We start from the raw sequence: 24,211 nt of genomic DNA, 5'->3' as shown, positions 1-24,211 counted from the left end.
CAACAGGACCAACAACGTGCATATTTATACCCATATCTCTGCCACCTGTCTGTACAAGAGATGGACTACATGAGCTGGCTTTTGTGATTATGGAAGCTGACAAGTCCCGCGGGCCGCGGGGGGACTTGACAAGCTGGAGACCCGGGGCGAGCCCAGGGTGTAGCTCCAGGCTCAAGCCCCAGGGAAAGCCAGTGTGGCAGTTCGAGTCTGATGGCAGGCGAGACCCGGGTCGCAGTTCAAAGGCAGAGTCGGGCAGGAGGAATGCTCCCTTACTCGGGAGGGTCAGCCTCCTCGTCCTCTGCAGGCTGTCGGGTCAGCGAGGCCCCGCGGCGCGAGGACCCGCTCGGTCACCAGGCCCTGCGGAGGAGAGAAGGACAGAGCAGCTCGGGACGCACCACGTCTGCCTCAGTCCAAACCCAGCGAGCACGAGAAAAAGGAGGTTGTGCTTGTGCTCGTGCGGGTGTGTCTGTGGTGTTGATACTCCCTGCTGACAGCTTTTCTGACACACACACGCTCCTCAGGAGGAAGCTGAGAAAGTGAATGACAGATGCTCTGTGTCCAACAACTTCTTGGACCAGGTCCAGAGAATGAAGCGCCTGGAGATGAGGCTCTGGCGCTCCGGGCAGGGACGCGGGGGGCTCACACCAAGGTGCGAGCAGGGCCGGGGAGAGAAGTCGTCCCGCGCTGAGTATTCGTGTCCCCTGCAGGAGCAAAGCTCCTTGACCAGTCAGTCGGCATTCGCTGTGCGCTGGGACCAGCCCGGCCCCGAGGTGAGGGTCCCTCGGGCCAGCAAAGTGTCCTTGGCCTCCCGGCTCTTTCAGTGCAGACTGGGAGATGAGAGATCAGTGTCTGGTGAGGACCAAATGAACACAACAGATAACTGCTAGGAGAGGCCTGGGGGACCAACACTTGCAGCCGGTGGCTGATAATCCCACGTGTGGATAATGTGATCCCTAATCCCTGGTGTGGGGTTTAGGGATCCATCCGTCCCCGCTCCACGCCGGGCAACTCTCTCATACTATTTCTCTCATTCTCTCATGTTCTTCATGGTGGTGGTTCAGGTGAGTGTTGGTGCCTCGGCCGACTTTGGAGTTCTCCGGACAGAGGTGAGTCTGGGTCTCTGCCTGGCGCTGAGATGATGTCAGCACATACGGGTGGGCACCCCATTGTTGCTGTGGAATTTCACACTGCGGTAGAGACGCCGTATGTTCAGGATGGCCCCCAGCGAGCAGCGCTGCCGAGGCAGCTACAGGTGTGATTCTAGCCCAGAGCAGAATTCAAGACGGGGCAAATCGGGTTTGGGAGGATTGGAAACTTGGATAAGGATTTGTTTGGCTCTTCAGTCAGCCCCTTGCTGTGTGTGTAAAACCCTCCTAGTGTCTCGTGGAAATAGTGTCTGGGGTTAGAGCCCAGGGCTGGGGGCCCTTGGGAATCCAGTCCCACAAAGGAACGGCCCAGCCTCACGTGAGCGGGTCCTACCGTTGTATCAGGCTAGGCTGGCTCATGATGCGGTCATCAATGACCCCAAATCTCAGTGGCTTACACAACAAAGGTTTATTTCTGGCTCCTGCTACTTATCCACGGCGGGGTCGGTGGGAAGAAGTGGGAGGTCCTGCTCACCACAGTCTCTCAGGAATCTGGGCTGGTGGAGGGGGCTCCGTCTGAGGCATGCTCCTGCATGGCCAACTGCACCCAGGCTCTTAAAGCCTCTGCGTGGAAGTGATCCTCACTTCTGCTCCTAGTCCTCCAGCCACAGCAAACCGCAGCTAACGTCCCAGCAGGCAGGGGTCACACGCACTACAAAGTGTCCAGAGGAGGAGGAACAATATCCGTGAGCCAGTCAGAAGGCCGCAGTGGGGCGCCTGGCTGGTGGAGAGGGCCTGGGGGCAGGAGGGCTGCTCTGCTCCGCTCAGACTAAGCCAGATGCAGGCAGAGGCAGAGCAGGCCTTGGGGGCTCTGGGTCCCGGGCAAGCTTTACCTTCCTGAAGCTTTCTCGGCAGACTGCAGAATCCGGTTTAGAACCTTCAGCAGCACCCAACTGTTCTAACCTCATTACGGCGGTCAGCAGGAAAACAGCACATCAGGGCCGGGGTTTAAAGAACCTTCAGGAACCAAAGGGTTTGTTGCTGTTGTTGGACTTTCAGGAACTAAGGAGGAAAAAAGTGAAATGAGAACAGGAATGCTATTTAAAAGAAAACAGAAGCAAAGACGCCTTTGCCTTTGCCAAACACTGGACAAACACGGGGATGCGCTGAAGGGGGGAACCCTCTGGAGAGCGTGACTTGGGATGCCATGAGCTCTTGGGGTTCCGAAGCCAACAGGAGGAAGGGCTCTGTCCTCCCAGCCCTCCATGGCAAAGGCAAAGCTGCTGAGCCAGAGACGAGCGACGAGAAGACATTTGCTGAGGTGAGTTGGTGGCAGGGGGAGGTCACAGAAACAGGAAGATGCTTGAGGGGCTTCTGTGCCTACTTCTGTCAGGCTGGGACAGCCTGGGCCCCAACCCTCCCTCCACCTTTAATGCCCTTGTTCATCAGGCCTCCTTAACTGTCCCTTCTCTGGGAAGTGTCCCCTGACCTCCCCAAACTGGGCTGCCTGGCCCTCCCTGTGCCTGCTGTATTCCTTGTACCCCAAGATCTGGGACCACCTCCAGAACAGAGGGCGCACTGTGAATCTGACAGTGAATGAATGATGGGGCTTGTGAGGGTCCAGCATCCTTGCTTCAGGTGTCAACAAGCCAGATGGAGTCCCCGGCTCTGACTGCAAGGGGGCTGCAAGGTCAATGCCGAACCCTTCCTGGTTGCTTCGGGCTGCCCTGGGCGCTGCTGCAGGGCGGTTCCCAGATCCTGACAACACAAGCCCCTGGGACTGGCCCAGACTCAGGGACCTCGAGACCAGCCCAAGGCTCCCCAAAGCCAGAACGTGAGCTGATGAACCGCCTGGCCCAATTCCATCCCACAGACACCCTGGCTTGCCCCATCCTTGGGGGCTACAATTTCAACCGACCCCACACTACTTAGAGTGGCACATTCTGGGGCTTTATCCCTAATTCACCGGCCCCAGGGATACCTCACTACTATGCCTTTACCACCCTTCCCAGAAACATCCCGAAATGTTCCCATACCTTCTGTAGAGTGGGCCATTCCCGGGCACTGGGAAACAGGAGTACCTTGGTCACACCCACAGTCTGCCTCTTCGTGCCTCGGTTTACCCATATGTGAAACCTGGGCTGCATCTGCCCCTTCTTATATTACAGAGATTCAGGAAACATTATTATTAAAGCACTGGCTGCTCTTTGGAAGAAAAGGACTCCATTTTCATGCTTTTGTCCTCTAGCTCCCCACCCCCCACCTCCCTAGAACTTTCTGGAATGTGCTCCATAGGCCAAACTAGAGAGGGAACCCCTGGGACTGGAGGGTGTTGGCAAGTGAATGGTCACAGGCCTGGGAACAAACACAGGCAACGATGTTGTCCAAGCACTTTTAGTCCAAAGGGAAGCAAGTTCAAAAGCTGCTAGTCATTGAGGTGGGGTCCTTGGGCCAGACAGTCCAGGCATGCCCAGCCCTGGCCCTGGGAGGGCTGCTGGGGGGATGCGACCCATCAGAAATGAGGGGAGGCTTGTAGAAATGGCCTCCAGATGTGGACCGTCCGGGGCAGCAAGCCAAGCTGCTCTAGCTGCTGCCGCGTGGGCCTGTAGGCACTGAGGTTGCTGCAGGGAGCTGGGGCGCTGGCGAGGGGCCTCGGGGAGAAGTGCGCCTGTGGGCTCAGGGCCCCCCACGGGCCATGGTGGGGCCGAAGCCTGGGGGGCGGGGGGGAGCTGGGGGCCAGGGGACTGCTGGGCCCCGACGCCGCCGGCCGACTCTGGTTCTGGGGGTTGCTGCCCGTCGAGGCGCTGCTGAAGGGGTCGGAGGATGTGTGGTCGCTGGCTGAGCAGCTACTACCACTGAGGCGGCCGGGCGGGGGGCTGCGGCCTGCTCTGGGCTGCAGGGGCGCCACCGGCCTGGGGGACTTGGGGCCCATCACCGGCTTGGAGGAGGCGTAGAGGTGGCGGAGCTCCTCGTCAAACAGCTCCACCGCGGCGCCCGTGAACTTGGAGAGGATGTTCCGGTGGACGTGTCCGCAGAGCCAGGTGAAGCTGCAGGGGAGGAGGAGAGTGACAGGTGGGACCAGGGAGGCTCCTGCTGCGGGGTGGGGGGATGTGGGCTCATGCAGGGCTGGGGGGAATGACTTAATGTTAGCCCTCCGCTTCTCTGGCCTGCTCATTTCATCCCGGCAGAAACCCCGGAGGGCCACCTTGGTACCCCCTTCACGGATGGCAAGACCGTGGCGCAGAAACCAGCAAATGTTTGCAGGTGAACAGTGAAGACACGAGATTGGATCTCTGGCCTCAGGGTTCCCTCCTGGTGCTCAGATCCTCGCCTCTCCCTGCTGAAGCCCAAAACGGCTAAGCGACAGCTGAGTCCCAGTGTCCCCAACTCTGTGCTGATGAGTCCCCTAGCTGCTGAAGCCCCCTGTGAAGTGTGGGAACCCCTGCCTCTTCTAACCAAAGGGGGGTCTGGGGAAGGCAGCTGCAAAACGCGGGCTGCTCCTTAGTGGGAGGGGAGGGAGAATCCCATGCTCTTCGGGAGGTGGAAGAGGGAACACAAGGCAGGCCCACAGGAACAGGAATGACAAGCCCCCCCCCGCCCCCATCCTCCAGCCCAGCCCAGCCTGCAGAGTCCCTGCTCTGTGAGGCACGGTGGGGCCCAAGCAAGGCTGGGCCAATCCTGGGAAGAACAATGAGGCTTTGTTTACACCTCACCTCCCACCCAGGAGCCACCCACACACCCCAGAGAGGTGAGCAGCTGATGCTGAGCCTAGGGCCAGCCAGGTGGCAGGGAAGGCGGCAAACGTGGGGACAGTGGGACTCTTGGCTACACTAAGATGTCAGTCACCCTGTGTTGTTTGAAATCAGACTAGATTAGGCCAAGCAACTGTGTGCTTTACGCAACGAAACAGGTCCAAGGGTGCCCTGGAGACTTTTCAGGCTCCCACGCCCTCTCTGCCCTCCACCCCAGGGGCCTCTGCACCCCCCCTCAGGTCCCTTGGTGTCCCGGTCTCCCCTCCTTCACACCCTGCGTGGCCTTCATTCCATGCCCTAGCTTTTACACTTTATCACCACCCGTGGTAGGAAATACACATCATATCTATTGCTTTCTGGCCCTTAGTACATGGAATTGACTTCGTCACAATCTCTCATGACTGGTCTATTCCTGGCCCCTTTTAATTTTTGTAGCTATTTACTTAGTTATTTTAAATAACGTAATAAGCACCAACAAACCCACCACCTAAAATAAAAAGCTAGCATCTAACCATATGGTCCCTCCCAGCAACCTATTTTCCAGGTCCCCCTCAAAAGAGGGAATCATCACCCCAAAACCTGTGTCATAATTCCCATACTTTCCTTTCTCTGTTAAAAAAATGTCTTATGTATTCTGGAAAGAAAATATTTTGGTTGTTTTTAACATATATGTAATATTTGGGGTTTTTTCCCACTTAATATTATATTGCTAAGATTTATCCAAGTTATCTCTGGTTGCTGTCCCTCATTCATTTTTGACTGCTGTATAATATTCCACCAGTGGCTAGATCATGATTTATTCATCCATTCTTCCATTGACAAGCATTCCCATTGCTTCAACAGTATTTCTGCTGTGACCAGCGCTATAACGAGCATTCTTACACATCTTTTACTGTCCCGTGGACTCATTCTCTTGGAAATAACCCTAGGTGTGGAATTGCTGGACTGTAAACCAGGTGAATAGTCAGCTTTAGGAGAAAATTCCAAACTCTTTTGAAAGTCACTCTATTGACTTGCAATCCCATCATCAATGTAGAAAAGATCCTGTATGAGGTGCCTGGGTGGCTCAGTCGTTAAGCATCTGCCTTCGGCTCAGGTCAGGATCCCAGGGTCCTGGGATCGAGCCCCACATCGGGCACCCTGCTCTGCGGGAAGCCTGCTTCTCCCTTTCCCACTCCCCCTGCTTGTGTTCCCTCTCTCATTGTGTCTCTCTGTGTCAAATAAATAAATAAAATCTTAAAAAGAAAAGAAAAGATCCTGTACATCCAGCATTTGGTATTGTCAGTCTTATTTTTTTTGCTACTTGAAAAGGTATAAAATGGCAACCGGTTCTAGCCTTGATTTGCATTTTTCTGGTCACTTAAAATGCAGAACACCCCTTCATGTTTTCACATGCATTTGCTCCTGGCTGAAATGCCCACTCCCGCCTCCCACCTGCTCTTCCTTGTGCTGCTTTGCTCTTATGATTCACAGGAGTTCTTTGTGGTTCTTAACACTAATCTTGTCAGGGCATCATGAAAACCTGCTCCCACTCTGTAATCTGACTTTTCACTTTCTTTCAGCTATCTTTCAATGAACCAAAGTTCTTCATCGTAATGTAGATGGGTTTAGCAATCTTTTAGAGTCAAGGCTTTTTTGTGTTGTGTTTAACACAAAAGAGGGGTGTCTGGGGGCACCTGGGGGGCTCAGTCGGTTGGGCGTCTGCCTTCAGCTCAGGTCATGATCCTGGGGTCCTGGGATCGAGCCCCGCATCGGGCTCCCTGCTCAGCGGGTAGCCTGCTTCTCCCTCTGCCCCTCCCCCTGCTTGGCTCCCTGTCTCTCTAATAAATAAAATCTTAAAAAAAAAAGAGGGGTGTCTGTGTTAAGACACCTAATCCTTATGCTAAGGTCTAAAAGATATTCATTTATTCTTTTCTACTAAGAGTTTTAAAGTTTGTTTTTGACATTTCAGGCCTTTTAATCTATCGGAAGGTGATTTTTTGTGTGTGTGTATGTATGAAGTGGAATCTAATTTTCCGTGTAGAGAATTATTTTTTTTTCCAGTTTCTCCTTTCCCCACCACTCTGACACGCCCCATCATGGGTGGGTCTGTCTCTGGGCTTTCTGCTCTGTTCCATCTGTCAGTCTGTCTGCTCCTCGTCCAATGCCACGTTGTCATGATGACTCCAGCTTCACGAGGCGTCCTGATCTCTGGCAAGTCCTCCCTGCCTGTTCTTCTTCAGACTTATCATGGCTAATCTTGGAGAAATATATTTAATACATGACCTACTCACATATACAAACACATACATCACCACACAACAGTTTTCAGAACATTCCTTACCTCAGTGTGCCCTCAGTATGTTTATTCTATCCTATTTCATTATAAAAAAAAAAAAATTCCAGGCATCATCCACTAAATTGATTTCATATCCTGCTAACGGATAATGATGCACAGGGTTTGAAAACACTTTGTTCCTCTAGCTACACTGGATGGCCAGGACCTTACATGGACATTCATTCATTCATTCAGCAAATATTATGGTCATATATAATGTTCAGGCACTGGATGAACTGTACTTCATGCCAGGAACACAACAGAGAAGAAAACAGACCCAATCCAGGGCCTGACGTCATGTTTACAATCCTGGCTAAACAAGTCCACAGAGAGGCTCTCTAGGAGATGATCTGGAAACTATAAGATAAGGAGTTCGCAGGATAAGACAGCAGGAATGACCTCTCCAGCAGAGGGAATACACAGCAAGTGCAAAGGCCCTGAGGCCTCAAAGAGCATGAGAGACCTGGAGGAACACAGTGTGGCCACAGCATACTGGGGAGGAAGGAGAATCCTGCCCAGACAGAGGTCATGCTAAGCATGATTTTTTTTTTTTTTCCTTTACTAGGAGCAGTGACAAGCATGGAAGGATTTTAAGGATGCAAGTGATCTGATCTGGTTTGTGTTTAAAAATCTTTCTGTTCCAGGTAGAGAAAGCTCAGAGGTGGAAGTGTGGGTCAGGGCAGGAAAGGAATCAGGGCCAGTTAGGTTCTCATGCTGTGCCCACCAAGGCCCAACCCCAAAGGCACCAACCTCCTGTACCTGCCAGCAGAAGCCGGAGCTCCCTCCTGGTTGGCCCCAGGGCAACTTCTTAGCTCATGCTGATCTGAGAGCACACACCACACCGCTCTGTGGCTGTTTACCCATGTTGCTTGACAACAGAGACAAGCTTTGTGTCCCCCGCACCTGGCGCGGTGCCTATGCTGGGGTAAGACTTTCTTGTCTTAAGAGCTTAAATGTTGAAATGCACACCCCCCCTCCTCAGCCCCAACCCTCAGCTGAAGATGTGGACAGGGCTCTTCAGTTTGGGAGAACTGTCTACAACCAGGGCCAAAATATCTGAAGCCCAGGGACAGCTGCATTGAAAGATGGGATGGAGACTTGTGTTTTGTATTAACTAGAGACAACCCTGAGAGACCCGGGGAGAAGCATCGTCCTCAAGGCTGGCAAGCAGATCACCTTTGACTGCTGAGTGCAAACCAGGTTATAGTTGTCCTGCCCTCTCTCCGGGAGCTGGATTCTTCAGTTCTTGGGAATGGCCCTGCATGTCTTCAAGCCCGCTGGCCCCCTCCTCCTGGCACCTCCCCTATCAGGATGACAAGCCCGGAAGACGGCTGGAGAGCTGGGGATCCTCGTCAAGGAAGCTGGTGGCCCTGGGTCAATCACCTACCCTCTCCGTGCCTCAGTTCCCCCATCTGTCCATTGGAAGAATAATGCTTCCCTCAAAGGGTTGTCATGATTAAATCCTTCCTAAAGGTCTGATCACACCTGGCCTAGGGCCTGACACAAAGCTCAACAAGGTTAGTTCTGCTTCCTTCTGCCCCTACCAAGGGCAAGCTACCCCCACCCCCACCTCGGCATGATGAGCTCCACAAGGGCAAATACAGACCGTCTCTTCTCTGTACTGGTTCTTTTTTTTTTTTTTTTTAAGCAATCTCTACACCCAGCATGGGGCTTGAACTCACAACCCCAAGATCAAGAGTCACATGCTCTACCGACTAAGCCCACCACGACTGGCTGTTGTTTATCTCCTTGGTTTGAATGGGAGCTCCAGAGCCGCACCCCAGCCTTGAAGCATGCCTGGTATGTACCCATGGGTCTCTACATAGCTGTCGAATAAATGAAGGAACAGAGAGGTGCAGTGACTTGCCCAAGGTCACCCAGCCAGGAAGCTACAGAGCCAGGAATTGAACCTCTGTTGTCTGACTCCTAGTTTAGGCTGCTGCCACGGCCAGTCCCTAGCACCAGCCTTAGGTCCATGGAATTTGGACACACTTCTGAAAATAAAATAGGACACATACGCACACACACAGCCCAAAACAAATTGCATAGCTTTACCATCACGCCTGAGAGAGCTGAGGAGGGAAAAAGAAGATTCTGTGTCCTATTGCAATCTGCAAGGAAACTTGGAAGTGCCTCTCTACCCTGAAGCCCCCCGCCCCCTCCACGAAGGGTCCAGATGTCCCCCTTCTGCCCGGGCTGGTCCTGCCTCCAGCCTCATGTATGTGAAGCAGCCCCAGCGTGGCCGGGGCTGGGAGGGGTAAGTGCCTGAGCGGCTGGGGGTGCTCTGCACCAGGCTCAGCCTTGGCCTCCTCGAAGCCGTCGGCAGGTGAAACCCAGTGCTCACCTGTACGATCCCGACAGGACATATCTCCAGTCCGAAATGATGAACTTCTCCTGGATTTGGCCAGCGAACTTCCGGCCTGATTTGGCACAGTACACCTCTCCTTCCACACTCCGGATGGAAATGTTCTGTTGGAAGGAGAGTCAAGGCGTCATTCACTAATTACATGCATGTAGGTAGATACACGCTTGCCTAGGAAAACATCTGGAAGGATGCTCAGCAAGACATAGGCAGGGGTTATCTCTTATTCATAGGCTCACTGGCTATTTTTATTTTTCCCTTGGCTGAATTTTCTAAATTCTTTTCATTGTCCTGACATTATTTGAGTCATGGCGGGGGAAGGGGGGAGAAAAAAGGAGATGGTAGAATTTAAACAAAGTGGCAAACAGAAGAAAGATGAGGGCCTAATGTCCATGGAGCCCTCCATCTAGGCTCCCAGGGACCACAGAGGCCTGGCAAGCCCAGCCTTGCCCTTTAAGTGGCTTTAGTGACATGAGTCCCTGACCCCAAGCTGGTCAGAGGGAAGGGCAGCCGGAGGGGGTACCTTTGCGGAACCTCAGTGGACCCTAGATTTTCCTAAGGAAAGGTGTGTCCACAACCCAAATCATGGCCCCGTTTGTCCCTTCCCCTGCCCCCAGGAACCTGCTGCCCCAGCCCTCAGCCAGAACCCTTGGGAGGCTGGAGAAATGAAAAGGTGGGTAAAGCACGGGTATCTCAGAAAGGTAGGCTACTGCTGGGATCCCCTGAATGTCCCTGGTGGCTGGGCAGGCTCTGGGAAGGGGATGCGCAATGCTTCCAACAGCGATTCCCAGCCCCTCCATAAGCTCTGTGACACGTTAAGAGGAGGGCCGCATCCAACCGTCCCTTGGGGGACAGAGGACTGGCAGGCGTGGCCGGCATGGGCCACGGAGGCAAGGCCTGCGCTGACTCTCTGCAGCTCTGTTGATGGCCTCCTGTTGAGGAGGTGTGATCCTGGTCAAGCAGACCCAGTAAGCCCAGGACCGAGGCCTGCCTCTCCGGGAGGTGCCTGAACTCAGCCGCGTCCCAGGCAGTGAGGAGGGGACGCGCAGGAGAAAGGGAGGATGGCGCGGTCTCCCGGAGGCTGACCTGACCGAGCTAGAGCAGGGTCACCAAGGGGCCCACCCATCCGCTGTTCCTCGGAGCCTGCTCATAAACACTGGGTGGTTTTACATCGGACCTTGAGTTAGCTGCCCTAAATCTGACATGACTAAATGAACCCTTATCTCTGGGTTTCTTTTCTCCTTGCCAGAAGAAGGAAGTCAGTGGGGAGTTGGGTTCAGTCCAAGAGGATCAGCTTCCCGTCAGGGCTGACTCGTGGATGCTGCCCTGGCCTGTGAAGTGAGGCCACGGGGTTTCTTCAGCCAAGAGGACAAAAGGCATGTGCAGCAGAGATTGCTGCTCACGAGACACCCATGGGCCCCCTTCAGTTCCCAGCTCCCGTGTATCTTCATGAGGCTGTAAGCAGGAGTGAAGGCAATCTCTTCCAGGTCAGGTCCTGCACATCCCTCTGCTCTCTCCCTGCCACTGCCATCTGGGAGGCCATGTATTCCTTATGGTGTAGCTACAGGATGAGGGAGGGCTGTCTGTCCTACGCTGGACTTTGAGCAAGAAATAAACCTTTACTACGTTAAGCCGTTGAGATGGGGGGGGAGGGTTCTGTTAGCATGGCGTAAGCTATCCTATCCTAATACAAAATCCCTTTTGGATGCTCACTGGGGGCCCCTACCTTGAGGTGGCTGTCAGAGATCTGGACTTTGTCACACATCTCTTGGAAGAGCTTCACACCTCCCTGGTCCAGGAGCACACAGACAAACACCCCACGCTTGTTGGCCGCCTCTAGAATGTCACAGAAGATCTCCACATCTGTGAACATATCCATCACGATGGCCAGGACCTGGGCCAGGGCAGAGGGGTGGAAACAAAAAGAGTCAGGGGCCAGGTGCTAACTGGTTTCAGCAGAGCTTCCCAAGTCCCGGTGGCCCTAAGAGAGCAGTTCCCATTGCTGCTGCCCTGGAGGAGAAAGCGTGAGATGGGGGGCTCGCCAGGGCAGCATTCGAGGGAACAGAGCTGGAGGGGAGGCCTCCGCCCTGACTCCATCTGTCCAGCCCAACCACTGACCGTCCAGCCTCCCGGCCCACTGCTGGAGTGCGGCATGCACGGGAGGAAGGAGACGAAGGCAGAGAAGGAGCACAAGGAGGGGAAAAGGAGAACAGGAGGTGACCAGGCAGGCTCAGAGCTGAGGGATGGATTCAACGTCCCGGGTGCTCAGCCATGTGGAGCTCGAAGGCACTCTATGGCCCCTGGTTTTCAAATGTTTTTAAGCCACGCAATACTGCCTCGAACAAAATCCCCGTGGAGACCCTACAGATCGACTGGACAAGGCTGAGCTGCCCCAATGGGATGCAGAAGGGAGTCCTCCTCTATCATAACAGAATCCTGGGGAGGGGGGCAGAGAGCCCTAGAAATCCAGCAAAAGGGGGAGACGTGTGTACGCCCGCCTGCCAAGGACCCACCCCTCCTGTTGCCAGCCAATCTCACTTTAATCAATCACTTCTCCACAAGCAACGTGGCTTGGGCGGGGCCACTGCCAGGCGTCGGATTGGGCGCGGGGAGGGCACATCACCAAGGCCAGACCAATGAGAGCACGGCATCCCCTGCTGGCCACAGAGATTGGCCCAGGGCTGCTCACATGACCTAAGTTATTCTAATGAGGGCCGGCCCAGGACTTCTGCTGGGCCTGGGGGAAAGGAGCGGGGGTTGCTCGGCTCGTGGAGGAGGAGCTACAGCTGCTAGCAGCCATCTTGCCGCCACGTGGGGACAGCCTGCCTGAAAATGAAGTCAGCCCCCGCGGAAGCAGGACCAAGCACATTGCCAGCAGCATCCTTCGAACATCTGGTTTCAGTCATGCTTGGAAGTCAGTCCTACCCTTGACTTTCCCACTGTAGATGTCAGTGCATGCTCCTCTTCTTAGACTTGTTTGGGGTTGTTTTCCACGGTATTGTGATTTATAAAAAGAAATGTATATTTGGTCTTTGTCCTTGTTTCTGGCACCAAGCTCTAAAACACTTGGAATTTCCTAAGTGGTGAGAGCGGAGAGATAAAGGTCCTTTGTTATGTTAATGAGGTGACTTTTGGATGAGGGCTGGTTGCCTGGGGAACCAACTAAGTGATTAGAGGGTTGGAATTTTCTGTCCCTCCTACCCCCCTACCCCAAGGAAGGAGAGAGGGGCTGGAGGTTGAATCAACTGCCAATGTCAATGATGTAATCATTCGTGGTGTAACTGAGGCCTACCTAAAAACCCAAGAGGATGGGTTCAGAGAGCTTCTGGGTTGGTGATTTGGGGAGAGCAGAGTGCTCAGAGAAGGTATGGAACTTCCATGCCCTTCCCCATACCTTGCTCTGTGCATCTCTTCCATCTGGCTGTTCCTGAGTTCTACCCCTTATAATAAACTGGTAATCTAGAAAGTGAAATGTTTCTTTGTTGTGAGCCACTCTAGCAGATTGATCAAACCCAAGGAGGGGGTCGTTGGAGTCTCCAGTCTGAGCTTGGGACTGGCATGGGTTGGGTTGGGACACCCAGCTGGTGGCTGAGAATTGCTCGGTGGTGGGGACCCCCACACAGTGGGATTAGAGCAGAATTAGACGGCTGTCAGCCAATCAAAAGTCTGTCCTAATACCCAAATCGTGGCACGTCGACATGTGGATATGGCAGCCATTAGCAATGATAATTATAATGGTCCCATAAAAACTGAGATGTGGCGAAATGTTGAAGCAAAACTGCTGTATGATCCATGCTCGACACAGATGTATTAGCAATGAATGAATTTGGTGAAAAAGGGTAACAGAGCACGAAATGATGGTCCATCCGGTATGATTGCCAGTGAGGGAAAGTGGTGTGTAGACACATAAGCGAGCACAAAGCCAAAACGAGCAGTCACGTTTGGACTGGGCACTACGGCAGTTTTCAACATTACCTGTAATAACGTTCCACCATTTTTCTAATAATTACTATATAGTATATATAGTAATTATGTATATGGAATATAGAGATATATATGTATATACAGATACGTAGATATATTGTCCATCAACATCTGGGAAGTAGCCAGGACAAGAAGAGGGTCATTGAAACAGACCAAGGAGATGTCTGGTACCCACATGGAGTTGACTTGCTGCTCAGATGATGTGACTGTCCGGACAGGGGAAGGAACTGCCCAGGTTAGAAGTCAGAAAAGATGCTGAAATAGTGAGGCCACGCTCCTTTAGAGCCGTGGCCCTGTCAGCACATGATTGTCTCTGCACATTTAAACTTACGGTACCAACAGCAACCAAGGCCCTCTCTGCCGGAAGAGAAATGCGTCCTCCTTGAGGGCGGTATAGGTGAAAGGGACACTTCTCTCTCCCCAGGAGGTCAGTAAATCCTCCCCGGGTGTGTTCCAGCGAGTCCTTGCTTCCCAGAGACAGGGCTGGTGACAGATTGAACAGAGAAGGGGCCATGTTTGCAAATAACCCCAGGTCATGATTGAAGGGATGCTTGGAAAAACAGGCTCACGATGTCTAGGTTTATCCTGTTGGCCTCCTGTTGGGATTGGCTCCCAGGCGGATTGACTCAAGGCCCATAACCTCTTCAGTCCCCTGCGTGGTCATGCTACCTTACAGGGTGTCGTGGGATGAATGAAAACCTCCCGAAAGATATGTCCACCAGAACCTGTGGACGTGATCTCCCCCTTGGAAAAAGTCTCCACAGGTGCAATTAAGACTTTCGAGATGAGATCATCCTGGATTATCCGGTGGGCCCTAAATCCAATGGCAAGTGTCCTTGTAGAAGACACCCAGAGGAGAGACAGGGAGAAGAGGGGGAGCTACATGAAGACAGAAGCAGAGCCTGGAGTAAGACGGCCACAAGTCAAGGAACGCCCACAGCCACCAGAAGCTGGAAGCAGAAGACAGGACCCTCCCCCAGAGACTTCAGAGCAAGGAGGGCCCAACTGACATCTTCATGTTCGGTCTGGCTTTCGGAACTAGGAGAGAATAAATATCTCCTGTTTTAAACCACCAGCGGGGTGGTAACTGTCGCAGCAGTCCTGGGACACTAATACGGAGGGGTCACACACAGTCCAGGCCACAGTGCTCTACGGGGTGTTAGGGAACTGTGGCTCCAGCCGCCGTGCTACTGGTGATGAGCTGAGAGCCTTTGGACAAGTCACTTACCCTCTCTGGGCCTCAGTTTCTTTACCGATAAAACACTGCTCAAAAATAGAACATTAGCTATCATTCAAGCTGCATCTAACCCTGAGCCCAGATAATATAAATGAAACCAGGTGCAAAAAGCAAAGGTTTTTATTCTTGTTTGTAGTGAAAATATGACTATGATTTTATATGCATTATGAGCAAGTATGAATCATGTTAGAATAACACCATGTAAACATGCTTTAGTCCAGGGTATGGAAAAGGATTAAAATTAGTGCTGACACCTCTAGGGGCATAAAAAAGAAATAAAGTAGGCCAATCCGCTGGGCCAGCACATTGGGGTGGGGTTGGCTGAGAAGAAGGAAGTGCTTCCTCAACCCCTCGCTGAAGGAGGAAGCCCAGCCTGGCAGGCCGGCTCTGGGAATCTGAGCTGCAGAGAGACCCAGGAGCCCCGCCAGGGGGATGCTGGTCCTCTGGGGCTCTACCCATAGGCAAGGGTCATCCTGTGGGGACTTCGAATCCTGGCTGAGAGTCCCTCATCCCCTGCCAGACAGATGGGAGCTCCTCCGGACCAGGAAACCCTGCCGCCTCGAGAATGGCAGGGTGGAGGAGGTCCTGGACAACGAGGGACCACCGACAGCCCAGAGCCTGCTGACACTGTTCCAACCAGCCAGTCCTAAGCTGTTCGCTCTGCCTGCCCTCCCTTTCCTGCAAAAGCACAGTAAGGGCCTGTGCCCATGCGTTCTTCTGGCCCCTTCTGCCTCCCACCCCACTGTGGTGCTTCCTGTGTGGTCCAGCATGGCCTGCTCCGCCTCCTGCTTCTAGAGAGCTCTGAGCAAAACCTCCTTGTTTCTTGCCAGTCATTTCCATGGCACGTCTTCCCACAGGCGGGACACCCAGCCCTCTTACACCTCCTGCCCTTTGCCTGGACTCCCTCTCCCTTTCCCTTCCCTCTCTGCCTGACCACCTCTTACTCAGCCTCTGAGACTCAGCTCAGGGGCCCCCTCCTCCGTGAAGCCTGCCTTAGTCACCCTGTCCTCCCCTCGCGGGCACAGAGGGTTGCTCACACCCAGGGCTGCCTCCCACCCCATGTCTCCTTCTCCTCCCCTAATGAGCAGGCAGAGGCAGGGAGCTCCCCAGAGGGAGGGAGGCCTCTGGTTCTGCTCTGCCATCCTGGGTGCAGGGCCCGGCTATGAATTAGGCTTTGGGGAATAAAGGAATGCGAGCACGGAGGGAAAGAGGGAGAATTCCTGCTAGTTTAGGTAGTGGAAACTGGTCTGGAAAACACGGAACTCTGTTTGTTTTCCTCTCAGGAGGCTGAAGCCATAGGGGGGACATGCAAACCTACCCACCCTCTGGCTCTGAGTGGGGAGGCAGGGTCACAGCCTGCTTCCGTGGACAGCCTATGACGAGGTTCCAGCCCCCCTGGCATCTCTGTGGGGACAGGTCACCCCTGAGCCCGTGTGTGTGTGTGTGTGTGTGTGTGTGTGTGTGTGTGTGTGTTTGTGTGAAGACTATCAACACACTCTGCCTACAGGGGCCTGAGAGAAAACAAAGTCCGGGCGGGGGGGGGGTTGCCTGGGTGGCTCAGTCGTTAAGCGTCTGCCTTCGGCTCAGGGCACAGTCCCAGGGTCCTGGGATCGAGTCCCGCATCGGGCTTCCTGCTCAGCAGGGAGCCTGCTTCTCCCTCTCCCTCTGCTGCTCCCCCTGCTTGTGCTTGCTCTCCCTCTCTTTCTCTCTCTCTCTCTCTCTCTCGCTGTGTCTCTCTGTCAAATAAAGAAATAAAATATTTAAAAAAAAAAAAAGAAAGAAAACAAAGTGGGGGAAGCTCATCAAGGCCTGGGACAAGAGGGCGTGGTAGGGACTGTGGCAAAGGGGACTCACCCACCAAAGAGGGGGTTGCCACCTTCTTACTTCAGGTGAAATCTTCAGGATTTTAAGTGTTGTCTTAAATTTGTAACATGCTAGATTGGTGAAACAAAGCATATCAGGGGCCTCAGGGCCACAGAGGGAGGGAAGCCTCGCTGGGTGGGGAGGAGGGGACAGGGGAGGTCTCAGCCGGGGGATTGCTGGAGTCCCTCTGCCCCTTCCCCAGCTGCAGCAGGAAGCCACCGGATGGGAGAACTGATGACCAAATGCCCATCACCGTGCCTGAAATTCTACCGGCCAAGCTCCGGTCATGAAATATTTTTTTTTTTTTTAAGATCTTATTTATTCATTTGAGAGAAAGAGCATGAGTGGTGTGGAAGGGCAGAGGGAGGAGAAGCAGACTCCCCTCTGAGCAAGGAGCTGGATGCGGGGCTCGATCCCAGAACTCTGGGATCATGACCTGATCCGAAGGCAGACACTTAACCGACTGAGCCACCCAGGTGCCCCTATTTTTCTTCTTCTAAAGTCATCTATTAAAACGTAAATACTCTGCGGAAAAACCTTCTCTCTGCCTATTCTGTCTTCTGTCTGACCACCAGCTGGTTTCAGGGGCTGCCCAGTCATTTGTGGGCAGACAGGTCTATGCTGAGTCTGAGAGGACAAGGGACAAGCGTGTGTCTCAGTGGACTGGCCCCTTCATTTGGAAGCACAGAGGTGAGGCGCCTGGCCTAGCCAGGGGGAAGTTCAGGAGAGCTTTCCTGAGAAAGGGACGTGGGTGCTGCGTCCTGAGGAAGGAGTAGGCCTCCGTCAGGTGAAAAGCAGGGAAGGTGAGGGGGTCCCAGGCAGAGGGAACGGCACATGCAAAGCCCCAAAGACAGAGCAAGGGGGGCTGGAGAGTCTGCAGGTCCCTCGGGACTGAGTGGCAGGAGCTGGGAGAGGAGCTGGAGAGGTTGTGAGCCATAAGGACTTTGCTCTTCCCACTGTGGGCAATTGGGAGCCATGGAGGGCTCTAAGCAGGGAAGGGACCAAGTTAGATTTGAAGCATAGAATAAGTGCTCTACTACAACAGGGAGACTGGGTGGGTGGGGGTCAAGATGGAAGACGAGGGGCAGGCAAGAAGCTACTGCAGGAGTTCCAGTGATGGGTAGGGGTGGTCTGGACGGGGACTGTGACAGGTGGGATCAGAAAGTCAGCAATCCAGGGCAAGACAGAGAATAACATCCCTGACTCCATCCTCAGACCCGGTCATCTGAACTCCGTGCCTTGGAGTAGGACCCACCCCCCTCTTCCTCCTCCGCCAGCACCATTCCTCCCCCCACCCCATGGCCAAGGAACACAGGCCCCACCACGGATACCTGGCTGGTCCGGCTGATGCAGCGACGAATGAGGTCTCTGATGTTGTTATGCTTGTCCATCTGGAAGTACACAGTGGCGCTGGACTTTTCCTTCAGGTAGGGCTTCTCGGCTGAGGCCCAGGTGTGCAACAGGGTCGGCTCGCTGCCCTCAGAGGCCATGGGGAAGTAGGTGCCTGAGTGCAGGGAGTGGGAGTCCATTCCCCGGGGGCCTGCCTCTGCCCCTCCTGGGGGCTCCAGGGCACAAGCGGGCTCCTTGGCCTGGGCCTGGATGTACTGGGCCTCCACCGAGGACAAGAAGTCTACCTCACCTTCCTGGCTGAGCGCCTGCCGGTAGGCCTCAGGACCCCCATCCAAGAGGGCGTCTGTGGCCAGCCGGGCACTCTCATTGTCGCTGAAATCGGCCCTGGTGGGCCGGACCCACTGGCTCTTGACCTCTTCCAGGCGTTTCCGGATCTTGCCCACATGCCTGGACCGGCTCATGTTGCCCCAGCCCTGAGTCGTGGCAGTCAGGAGGCCGCGGCTTGAGCTCCTCCTGATGTCAGGGCAAGTGGGTCAGGCAAAATGTGCCTTCCCCCTTAGCTGTTCCTATATTTCAAACACACCTGCTACCCCCTGCCCCTCCCGCTGGGAGACAAGTCCCACACCACCGGGGAGGGGAGCCCTCAGCGCTCCCGGGAAGCACGCAGCATCCACCTGCCACGCCTCGCGCCCGCTCCAACGAGGTGACTTACCACTGGCCTGAGCGACACTTGCCCGGGATCACCCTCCCGGCCAGGCCCTGGCTTATCTTGGGTGCCACCGCCCTGCCCGCAGGCCCGAGGGCCGGCTCCACCACACCCTGGCACACTCAGCCCTGGGAGCCGTCCTCCACGCCCAGCAGCCGGCCCGCGTGCCTTGCACAACTCTCCGGGGGCCCCGGCCTGCGATGCAGAGCAGGGAGGCTCTCCCAGCACCCCCGGGGGCCTCGGCCCCTCCCATGCTCTCAGTTCAAACGCCATTGGTGCAAGACGAGAACTCCCCTGTGGGAGAAAGAAGTTGCCCCTGAGATTGCGCCAGCATGGGGAGGGAAGCTGGCCGCGGGCCAGGCAGAGCCACCAGGCATACTCCCTTCTCCCAGAGACAGCGAGTTCCCGGCCTCCGGTCCTCTGAAAAAGCTTTGCTCTGCTCCCTCTCTCCCCTATTGTGTTGGCCACAGTCGTGTTTGAACAGAGCCCCCCAGAGAAGCTCCAGTCTGTGGGCTGCACGACCTGCTTGGAGGAGGGCCTGGAGAGGAAGCTACCCTTGTGTCTGGGCCCCGGGGGCGTTGGGACTTGTCTCCCAGCGGGAGGGGCAGGGGGTAGCAGGTGTGTTTGAAATATAGGAACAGCTAAGGGGGAAGGCACATTTTCTTTCTAGTTCAGGTCATGGTCAAGTCCATGTCGGCGGAATGCAATGTCTGTCTTTGGGTTCAGCCAGAAACAGACCGAGACAGGATTCGAGTATAAGTAGCCCATTGGAAGGTGATTCTAAGAAGCGCCAGTCGGGGAGGGAGGAGTGAGACAGGATGGGACAGGCAGGGAGCCACCACGGGGCACACTTACGAGCAGGCTACTGTGGTGCACATCTGGGATTTATTAACATCGAGGGACCATCTGGGGTCATTCCTGCCGGGCCCCCTGGGAGATGGCCTAGGGGACCTCTTTGAATTTTCCTACCCAAAGGGTGAGAATTTATCTACCAGCCTCCATTTGTCATCAGCAGAGGGCTGCTCCTGGGCCCACATTAACCCCCACGGGGCGGGCCTGCCCTGTGCTCACCCAGCACAACCCTGAAGCCAGAGGAGGCATGTGGTCAGACTCCCCGGGGCACGGTCAAAGGCTCACCGGAGAGGGGAGGGCTAAGGGGATCGAGTAGGGCCCTGACAATGTCTGCTAAAAGAACTCTGCAGAACACTGGGACTGTGGGGTCCTCGCACGGCTGGCATTGAGGAAGAGCCAGAAGTCTGTCTGGGGCTTGTCTATTTGGAGGAAAATCGCTGTCAGCATCTGTAACCCACCGAAGCTGCGGCCCAAGCGGCTCCGTCCAGGGGGAGAGCAGGATTTTTAAAAGCACAGCCCAAAGAAGAGAAAAAGAAATTAAAAGAAATTTCTTCTCCTCTTCTGAAGGTCATTGAAGAAATCCAGTTCACACCCTCAGCAACCCTGCCTTTATTGGAGGTTATCTAATCCCTGAAGCCCTCGGGACGACAAACCTAACAAACTCTCTCCCCAGTGCCCTTCTGGCTCCATGCCCTTCCACCAACTCTTGCTGATGCTGATTGACTTAACCTCTTTCCCACGTTCTCCTCTGAACCTGCCTCCTCTCTGGCCCTCCTCAGTCCCTTCTCCCGTTCTGCGTCACCTACGTCCAGTGCCCAGTCTGTTGAAACCAGCCTGGGGAGGGGAGGAATGATCCCTGGGATTTGTTCTGGTTCACACCCAGGCTTGAAAACTGTCCACGGCTCTCCATTGCCTGCCATGTTAAGTTCCATTTCCAAGGCTCACGTTGGAGACACTGTGTGCTTGAGACCTGTGTGAACATTCCAGCCTGTCCTCTCCTACACTGGGCTGTCCTTGAGTGCTCGCAGCAGGCTGGCCATCTGTGCTGAGGGAGATACAGATTAGTGGGCCTCATTTCACAGATGAGGAACCCAAGGCTCAGAGAGGTTGAGTAACATGTCCAAGATCACACAGCTAGTGAGTGGCATAGCCTGGGCACTGTCACTCCAAACCCCTTGTATTTTCCCCTGGCCAAACTTCACCCTTCCCCTCCCCTCCCCTTTCCCTTTCTACTCTCAGAACAATCCACATCCTCTTACCAGTTCCAGAATGTATACAGGGGAGGATAAAAAAAGGGGGTGGATGTGATGGGGTTCTCCTCTCACCCAGGCCCAATTCTCTTTGTTCAATGAATTGAGGGACCCCTGAAGCAGTGGCCTGTCTCCCAGGCCTGCAGGGACTATTTTTAGCTGTGCACTTGCCTAGCAGCTCTCATTTAAACAAAAACAAAAACAAAAACAAAAAACAAAAATCTGAGTGGACCTTTCACCTCTAGAGCTGCTGGAGGAAGAAGAGCCCCGTTTCTCCTTTCCTCAGCTCCATGCCCTCACAAAGACCCAGAGACTCTACTTAAATCCTCCAGAACAGACACAGATACATTCTATGTGCGGGGACACATCTTATCCCCCTATTACTGTGCCCCTGGCAGACATGACTAGTGGATCACAGAACTCTTTCCCCAGGAGCTGGGAAGCACCCCTCCCTGCCCTCTACAGGGCTCAGAGAGAAGCCCTCCCCTGGAGGAATCTTGGATGTACCGCAGACACTCCATTTGCTGATGAGAAGCCAGAAGCGCAGAGAGGGGATGTCCCGGCCACTGGCCGGTGCGGGTCATCGGGGTCGTCCTCCGCTCCTCTCCTCCATAGCCCCAGCCCTGTGGAACATCACCGTTCTTGCTGGGTCTGCTGGCTGCAATAACAAATCCCCCGACCTGGGACTGCGCGTCCCGCCAGCTGTTGGGCCACACCTTCATATGCTGAGAAATCCTTCCCAAAGAGCCCTGAGCTACAGGCCCGGCGGCTTGCAGAGGACTCACCTCCTTCCTGCCTTCCGCCTGATGTGTAATCTCCCCGGGTCCTGATGACACCCACGAGGAGAGCAAGAATAAGAAGCAGGCTCCTATTAGCAAATGAGTGAAATGAATGGTGGTGGGGCTTGGCCGTTTGGGTCTTCACCCGGCGGGCATCTGGCAGTGTCCGGAGACATTTTCGGCTGTCACAGCGATGGGGGTGATGCTGCTGGTATCGGGGGGTGTAAGCAGGATGCTGCTGCGTCCTACAATGCACCGGCCGGCCCCCACAACGAAGCGCTAACTGGCCCCAAACGTCAACAGTGCTGAGACGGAGGAACCTTGTGGAGGGTCCAGGCAGGTGCGCTCGCAGACCCCGCTGAGCGGATGCCTGACCCTCCCCGTGTGGGAGGTCCAGTGCTCCGCCCTTGTTCAGCCTGCCCCCTGCGCTGGAAGTCCTGGCCTCCACCATCACAACGTAGGCAAAGCTTTCTCAGCGTCCTAGATCTTTCTCGATTCTCACTTTCCCTGCCAATTCCCAAGCTGCTGACTTCCTTCCTCTTCTGAGCCTACAAGGTGCTTATAGAACTTGCCTCAGTCAGTCTTGTACTAGATGCGTGCCTCATCTTCCCCAGTGCCAGGGAAAAAGCGTCCATGCCTTCGGAACAGGCACAACTGGGTTCCAATGATACTATGTGACCTTGGGCAGGTAACTTAGAGGACATCACTGAACTTCACTTTTCTGTCCATATACGAACAGCTGACATTTACGGAACATGTCTTGTGCACCATTCTAAGTGCTTCATGTGTATGAACTCACTCAATCCTCATAGCGACCGCAGGAGTAAGTGCTATTACCATTTCTGTTTCATGGATAAAGGAGCCCGAAGCACAGAGGTTACCTAACTTGCCCAAGGTCACCTGGCTGGGAAGTGGCCATGCCAGGAGCTACACGTGGGTGGTCTGGTCCCAGAGTCCACCTGGTAGCCATGGGTGCATTCTGGCTCCCTCATGGGGTGAACCTCAAAGTGCATGGAATTTAACGGGGAAGCCCTGTGTCATAAGTGATCAAACCTTGTTCCATTTTTGCTCCACTCTTCAGTCTGAGACAGCGCCAATATTTTTTTCTGAGCTTTTTACGTGGCTTATATGATGCTCTACATGTCATTTTATATCTTGCCTTCTTTGATAGCATACAATACTCAGAAGTCTATTTCTCATATCATTACAAATGTCCATGCTTCCCTCTCCCTTCTCCCCAACCCTGTTTCTTGCTGAACAGGTTATTTATTTATTTATTAAAGATTTATTTATTTATTTGAGAGAGAGAGAGCAGGGGGAGGGGCAGAGAGAGAGAGGGAGAGAATGGATCTTTTTTTTTTTTTTAAGATTTTATTTATTTATGAGAGAGAGAGAGAGCATATGAGAGGGGGGAGGGTCAGAGGGAGAAGCAGACTCCCTGCCGAGCAGGGAGCCCGGTGTGGGACTCGATCCAGAGACTCCAGGATCATGACCTTAGCTGAAGGCAGTCGCCCAACCAACTGAGCCACCCAGGCGCCCAGAAATAAATATTTTAAGGATGTTGGAAACCAAGTCTCTTGCCATAGAGCGTACAGAAAGCGGGGAGACCAGAATGAACTCTTGAGTGTTGAATATGAACTGGAGATGCTGATTTGAAATCACAGCTTCCAATATAGATAGATAAATTTAGAAATGTTTAAGTTACATGAATTCTAATATATAATATATAAATGATAAATACATGATATAAAATGTGAACATAACACATAAATATATGCATATATTCCCTGGTTCCCTGATTTGTCCACTGACAGTGACAAATTGAGAAAATGATTTCTGCTTTTGCAGAAATGGCTGCTTTCATGTCTGGGGCAGGGAAAACACAAAAATGATCCTGAAACATCTTGTGCCAGAAAGTGCCAAAAGAATAACACACACGTGTCAAAAAGACACAGAAGCCAGCTAGAAGGAGCTCCCACTGGATAACCTGGCACAATCGGAGGATCAGAATAATGGTAAAAAACGATTATAATACACAAAATAAAGTAGGAAACCCTGAGTCCCTACTGACAAAAAATTTGAGGGATACTGAAAATTTGAGAGAGAACAGGCATTTAAACAGTGTCAAATAAATTCTCCTTAAAATACTTAGTAATTACAAAGAGGGAATAAGAAACTTGGCAACAGAGGATCCCATCAGTTACCACCCCAATCAAAGGATCAAAGTGACCCTCCTCAATAATGGCAGAAATCAAAACCTTGAGCCACCTGATAGGATGCAGTGAGAACAGCCAGCATCGCTTCCATGATATTCTTGCCAAAGATGCATAACCTGAATTTTGACTGTTTTTTTTATTAAAGATTTTATTTATTTATTTGACAAAGAGAGACACAGCGAGAGAGGGAACACAAGCAGGGGGAGTGGGAGAGGGAGAAGCAGGCTTCCCGCTGAGCAGGGAGCCCGATGCAGGGCTCGATCCCAGGACCCTGGGATCATGACCTGAGCCGAAGGCAGACGCTCCACGACTGAGCCACCCAGGCACCCCTTGACTGGTTTTTTAAAAATGTTTTTCAGGGGGCGCCTGGGTGGCTCAGTTGGTTGAGCGGCTGCCACCGGGCTCCCTGCTCAGCGGGAGGCCTTCTTCTCCCTCTCCCACTCCCTCTGCTTGTGTTC

The 24,211-nt window shown here is 53.7% G+C and overlaps 1 protein-coding gene and 1 long non-coding RNA gene across 4 annotated transcripts; one reads left to right on the top strand and one right to left on the bottom strand.

The window, feature by feature from the left end:
• SACK1A (scaffolding CK1 anchoring protein A) lies at positions 1–18,849 on the bottom strand. Of its 2 annotated transcripts, none has more exons than XM_081816491.1 (4): positions 17,932–18,846; positions 11,243–11,410; positions 9,499–9,623; positions 1–2,147 (listed from the first exon to the last, which is right to left on the bottom strand). In XM_081816491.1, exons 1-4 carry the CDS (start codon positions 18,409–18,411, stop codon positions 2,141–2,143), a joined length of 780 nt encoding a protein of 259 aa, XP_081672617.1. In that variant the 5' UTR covers positions 18,412–18,846; the 3' UTR covers positions 1–2,140. The 2 variants fall into 2 exon arrangements, with proteins under 2 accessions (XP_081672617.1, XP_006748406.2); XM_006748343.3 differs by lacking the exon at positions 1–2,147 and adding an exon at positions 3,292–4,132 and having other exon boundaries at positions 17,932–18,849.
• Positions 4,044–12,982, top strand: LOC115937420 (uncharacterized). 2 transcript variants are annotated; one of them, XR_014144374.1, is made up of 8 exons: positions 4,044–4,126; positions 4,274–4,349; positions 4,697–4,833; positions 7,720–7,769; positions 8,273–8,671; positions 8,803–8,954; positions 10,134–10,189; positions 10,766–12,982. It is a non-coding gene; the product is annotated as an uncharacterized LOC115937420 (long non-coding RNA). The 2 variants fall into 2 exon arrangements; XR_004072716.2 differs by having other exon boundaries at positions 4,274–4,833.
• Positions 18,850–24,211: the final 5,362 nt, after the last annotated feature.

Source organism: Leptonychotes weddellii, chromosome 4 (genome assembly GCF_054177405.1).
Source record: "Leptonychotes weddellii isolate Sample4059 chromosome 4, ASM5417740v2, whole genome shotgun sequence".
In the NCBI taxonomy this organism is placed as follows: Eukaryota; Metazoa; Chordata; class Mammalia; order Carnivora; family Phocidae; genus Leptonychotes; species Leptonychotes weddellii.
The sequence above is the reverse complement of the archived record's forward strand: the minus strand, read 5'-3'. Positions and strand labels throughout refer to the sequence as shown.